Source organism: Budorcas taxicolor, unplaced genomic scaffold, assembly GCF_023091745.1.
Source record: "Budorcas taxicolor isolate Tak-1 unplaced genomic scaffold, Takin1.1 scaffold4311, whole genome shotgun sequence".
Taxonomy (NCBI): Eukaryota; Metazoa; Chordata; class Mammalia; order Artiodactyla; family Bovidae; genus Budorcas; species Budorcas taxicolor.
In genome coordinates this window covers 1-5,672 of record NW_026292414.1, presented here as the reverse complement: position 1 = coordinate 5,672, position 5,672 = coordinate 1, and the positions used below count along the sequence as shown (strand labels likewise).

General features: G+C 56.9%; 1 protein-coding gene across 1 annotated transcript; it reads right to left on the bottom strand.

Moving 5' to 3' along the window:
• Window positions 1-239: 239 nt before the first annotated feature.
• Window positions 240-1,469, bottom strand: LOC128071393 (melanoma-associated antigen B2-like; the record flags this gene model as incomplete). The annotated part of the gene is made up of 2 exons (XM_052664270.1): window positions 1,196-1,469; window positions 240-1,165 (listed from the first exon to the last, which is right to left on the bottom strand). Coding segments are annotated over exons 1-2 (1,200 nt in total), but the record flags the coding sequence as incomplete, so codon positions are not given.
• Between the last annotated feature and the right edge of the window lie 4,203 nt (window positions 1,470-5,672).

The window sequence follows — 5,672 nt, the reverse complement described above, 5'->3', positions numbered from 1 at the left end:
GAAGGGCCAGCGCTGGCTGAGGCAGCACTCCCAGGGCAGGATGAAGCAGAAGGGCCAGCAGCGGCTGAGGCAGCAATGCCAGGCTTGGTCAAAGCAGAAGGGCCAGCAGCGGCTGAGGCAGCAATGCCAGGCTTGGTCGAAGCAGAAGGGCCAGCGCTGGCTGAGGCAGCACTGCCAGGCTTGGTCGAAGCAGAAGGGCCAGCGCTGGCTGAGGCAGCACTGCCAGGCTTGGTCGAAGCAGAAGGGCCAGCAGCGGCTGAGGCAGCAATGCCAGGCTTGGTCGAAGCAGAAGGGCCAGCGGCGGCTGAGGCAGCAATGCCAGGCTTGGTCGAAGCAGAAGGGCCAGCGCTGGCTGAGGCAGCACTGCCAGGCCAGGATGAAGCAGAAGGGCCAGCAGCGGCTGAAGCAGCAGTGCCAGGCCTGAGTGAGGCAGAAGGGCCAGCCCTGGCTGCACCTCTGTCTCCGGTGCTCTCTACCTCCTCTCTCCAAGCCTCCTCATACTGTGGCAGGAAGGCAGTATGACCCGAATCCTTGACCTTGGCCAAAAACTCCAGGACTTTCGTCTTGCTGGTTTCTGTCAGCAATTTAGGACCCCACAGGAACTCATAGCGAGGGGGATCGCTGCCGGGCACCTGGCGGTACTCCAGATACCCTTCCCGCACCAGATCTTCTGTGATGAGCTTCCTGGGCTCTCCAAAGATGAAGTGACTTCTTCCATCATAGATGCCCAGCATATTCAGGAACTTCCAGATCTTCTCCTCAGGGGCGTGGTTGCCATTCAGGTAGATGACACCCAGCAGGGGCATCAGAAGGCCATTCTTCGGCAGCCCCCAGTCACCTCTCATAGACTCACTGTCGCTGAGATCTAGGTTGCTCACCAGGGTATAGCAGTGACTGTTGGGCCTGACTTCCTTCAGCACCAGGCCAAACACCAGCTCCATGTGCTCAGAGGCCCTGCTAAGGATCTCAGGGAATTGCTCCCTGTACCTTCTAGTGACTGCCTTCAGCATTTCAGACCTCTTAATGAGCGCCCTCATCTTATACTTACACAGCATGTACTGCACCAACACCTCTGCCTTCCAGGTCAGAAGATCTGTATGAGAGCTCCCAGCAGCAGCTGAGGCCTGCGAGGAATTTTCCCCCTCCTGAACTTGGCCCTCGGCACCTAGACCAGATCTTGAGCGTGCTGCGGCACCAACACCAGATCTCGAGCGTGCTGCGCGCCCGACACCAGATCTTTTGCGTACAGCACCTGCAGCAGCACTGGTGGTGCCTTGGGCTCCCTGAGGCTCCTTGGAGGTGCCAGCAGCAGACGAGCTTGAGGGACCGCTCTCTGAATCAGGAGGGGAGGAGGAGGTGGTCTCTTCTCCCCCAGATGTGGTAGCCTGATCATGAAGACCCTGGGTCTCAGCCCGGGCCTGGCGACGTTTCTCACGAGCACGGTGCTTACTCTTCTGCCCACGAGGCATGATGGCTGTGGTCAGGGAGCGCAGGCAGGAGTCTGGGCCAACAGACAGGAGGTGTGGGCACCTGGAGGATGGAGAATGAGGTGACATGAGCACCTTAAAACAGGAGATTCTACCTTGGCTTAATCAAAGGCCGCCTCTGCAGGTGTCCTTGAGGACACTGCCCTAGGAACCCACAAGGCTCCTGTTGTCCTGCTCAGCCTTTCCCCACACAATCCCACAGAGGAAGAATAGAGGCCTTACTTTTCCTCTGCGACCTCTCAGCCCTGCTTTGGATTCACTCAGGTGCCAGCAGGTGCCAGCAGTGGGGTTCTCTAAGTTCTACTTCAGTGTTATCACTCAAGTCCTGGCGGAGCCTTGGCACCCTTCCCTCTGCTACACTGATGCAGACACTTTAGACATCCCCATGATCCAGAGGTAAGTGAAGGGATGCCTCAGTCCACCTCCCTGCCAGGAGATAGACAACCAGTGCTGAGAGCTCATTAGCGTCTTTTCTATCCTGAGTTCACTGGAATCATCATGCAAGGTCCTTACCTTGGCTCCTTAAAACATTGGGCACCATTATCCATTTGCGGACTGCTGTGTGCACCCTCAGACTAGACATTTCCCCTCCTGTAGACTTCGTATAAAACAGTAAAGAAAGTGCTCAGCCTCACAGCCCTTCCCTGAGATTTCCTGGGCTGAAATCTGAGGGTTGGGATGGATGCACTGGGTCCCCACTCAGGTTCCTGTGAGGCTGGATCCCGGGGACATGATGGGCCGCCCCTCCTCTCTCCCGCCGGCCGGGGAAGTCCCTAAGGGAAGGAGCTTCCCCGATTCCAGGGACCAATGACAGCACCCTTCGCCAGCGAAAGCCGCCCCGCCCCAGCCACGCAGAAGGACCTGTCAGCCTGTGACCCCTCGGCCTGGTGACCTATCCGAACCCCTGTTCACTAGCTGTACCTTTTTGGGCGATCTAGCCTGACCACCCCGCACAACGATCGCATATAAACCACTCCTCAGCACAGTCTGGGCGCAGACTTCCTCGACCTGCCTCGTTCTGGTCCGGGAATCCCGATCGGGAGCGCTTCCCCATTAAAGCCTGTTAGATACTCTTTGGTGTCCTGGTCTTTTACCGAACGTTTGGTGCACAACATGGGGCTTGAGGCATGGGGCCCATCCTGTGACGAGCGGGATTTGCGGGCCCCCTCGGGTCTGGCCCGTGCCGGACCAGGTCACCCCGTCACCCCTCTGGGACCATTCAACCGCCTGGCAGGATACAGGGTAAGTTCCATAGGTCCGGTTCTGGGGGTTGTTGCCTCTGTTGCGATTATTCCTAGGGTGTCTCGGTCCCTTTAAATCACGGCCGTGGCTGGACCCCTCTTCCACAGGCCAGGCCTGCGATTCCCTGGCGCCAGTCAACTCGGAGTCGTCCGTCTTGGATGAGTGCCCTCTCCTCACCTCACTGGGTTGATGGCCCGTTCGGGGATGACTGACCGGACCACTCCCAGCCCCACTAACGATTGGTACAGGACCTTCGTTTCATAGTAACCGTGGGGGCGGCTGCCTCCAAGGCCGACCAACCCTGGTCTACACCGCTAGAATGTTTACTCGCCAACCTCAGAACTCTACATATCTCCGGAGAAATTCGTTCCAAATGCTTAACCTTCCTTTGTTCTGAGGCATGGCCCCAATATTCTTTGGATAATGGCTCACAACGGCCGCCAACGGGAACTTTTGATTTTAACATCCTCCGTGACTTAGATAATTACTGCCGGAGGATGGGAAAATGGTCTGAAGTACCCCACATACAGGCTTTCTGGCTGTTGCGCTCCCGTCCCACCCTATATACCCACTGTTCCCCTTCGGAAATTCTCCTAACCATGGCCCTTCCTAGCCCTACACCAACTCCCCCTCTATCGCCCTCACCAAGTTCCTCCGTACCCACTCCTCCCCCATCGTCCTCACAGCCCAGCCCTCCTGTGACTAGCCTCTCGCTGCTCCCTTGGCTCCGCCTCAGCATCCACCCCTTCCTCCGCGCCCACCCCTTTCTGACTCACCGGTCAGCTCACACACAAGGTCCCAGACCGCTCCCAATCTGCCGCCAGCTCCCCTGCTTCCTCTCCGCCAGGTGGCCGGCCAGAAGGGTCTCGCCCATGTCCACGTGCCCTTTTCACTCCAACATCTTGCCCATATTTAACAACAGCTAGGCTCCTATTCGGCCAACCCCTCTAACCACATCAAAAACTTCACCCAGCTGCCTCGGTCTCACGCCCTCACCTGGCAGGACGTATTTGTCATTCTGGCGTCCACCACTACCCCAGGGGAGAGAAAGGCCATTTGGGCTGTGGCAAAAATGGTGGCTGACCAAAAACATCTAGCTAACCCAGCAGACCCAGCCTGGCTACCTGGAGCGGCTGCTGTTCCAGACGTAGACCCAGACTGAGACTGTCAGGAGGGACAGAGAGGAAGAGCCGACATTCAATGCATAGTAAAATGCCTATTGGAGGGAATGGAGACCACCTCCCTCAAGACAGTAAACCTACTTAAGCTAGATGAAGTAACCCAGGGCCCTGATGAGAACCCGGCAGCCTTTCTTAACAGACTGACAGAGGCTCTCACCACCTATACCCGGATTGCCCCAGATTCTCCGGCGGGAATCACCACCCTAGCCAACCGTTTTATATCCCAATCAGCTTCAGACATTTAAAAAAAAACAAACAAACAACTCTCCAGGGTAGAGGATGGGCCTCAGACCCCCCTCTGAGACCTGGTAAAAATGGCCTTTAAGGTTTATAACGCGCGAGAGGAAGCCGCCAAAGTCAGCCCCAAGGCAAGGCTTAAACAAAAAGCCGAACTCCAGGCTAACCTCCTTGAGAGACACACCCAGGCACTGGTAGCAGCCCTGCGGCCGGCCACGGGACAGAAGGTGGGTCCCCAGAAGCCACCGCCGGGAGCCTGCTGCAAATGCGGTCATGAGGGCCACTGGGCCCGCCAATGCCCAAACCCCTGGCTCCCGACCAAGCCTTGCCCTCGTTGCAAGCAGCCGGGACATTGGGCAAGTGATTGTCCCCGGGCGACTCAGGCCCCGGCCTTACCGGGCCGAGGTCTGGGCTCCCGAAAGGACATTTCCTCCCTGCACCCCGCCTCGGAACTTCTCTCCTTTGACCAAGATTGACGGCGCCCGACGCAGGGACCCCCATAACCCAAGCCAAGCCCACGGTAATGCTTCAAGTGGCGGGTAAGTCTATCACTTTCTTCATAGATATGGGGGCTACTTACTCAGTTCTTCCCTCCTTCGGGGACACCTTACATCCTTCCCAGGTCTCGGTGGTAGGTATAGACGGCACATCTCCACAACCCTGGCAGACGGGGCCACAGCCCTGTCAGCTTGATCACTTCTTGTTCACACACTCTTCTCTGATAATCCCTTCATGCCCCACTCCCCTGCTGGGGCGGGACATTTTAGCTAAGCTTAGGGCCACCATTCACCTACCGCTCTCACTTTCCCAATCTCTCACCTTGCCCCTACTCCTCCTCTGCTCCCCTGAGGCTCCAGGTGTCAACCCTAACATCTGGGACACTGAAATCCCTCTGGTAACAACCCATCACGCCCCCGTCCTGATTAAACTACGTGATCCTTCCCACTTCCCAAACCGCCCTCAATTCCCCATCTCTCAGACTCACCTATGTGGTCTTAAACCAATCATAGACCGCCTCTTAGGCCAGGGCCTCCTAGTCCCCATGGCCTCGCCCTGCAGTACCCCCATTCTCCCGGTACGGAAAGCTGCTGGTGGCTACCGACTGGTCCAGGACCTTCGACTGATAAACGAGGCCGTGATCCCTGCCCGTCCGACTGTCTCCAATCCCTATACCTTGCTTTCTGACATCCCTAGCAGTACGACTCACTTTACTGTCACAGACCTCAAAGATGCCTTTTTCACTGTTCCCTTACACCCAGATTGCCAGTTCCTCTTTGCTTTCACATGAACCGACCCAGAAACCCGACAGTCCTCCCAGCTAACACGGACAGTCCTCCCCCAAGGGTTTAGAGACAGCCCCCATTTTTTTGGCCAGGCTCTGGCCCAGGATCTGGCTACGTGCCCTTTGGCCCCTAGTGTCTTCTTACAGTATGTGGATGACCTTCTGCTCTACAGCCCCTCACAAGCTCTCTCTCAGACACATACCACTATTCTTCTTAACTTCCTTAACTCTAAGGGATAACAA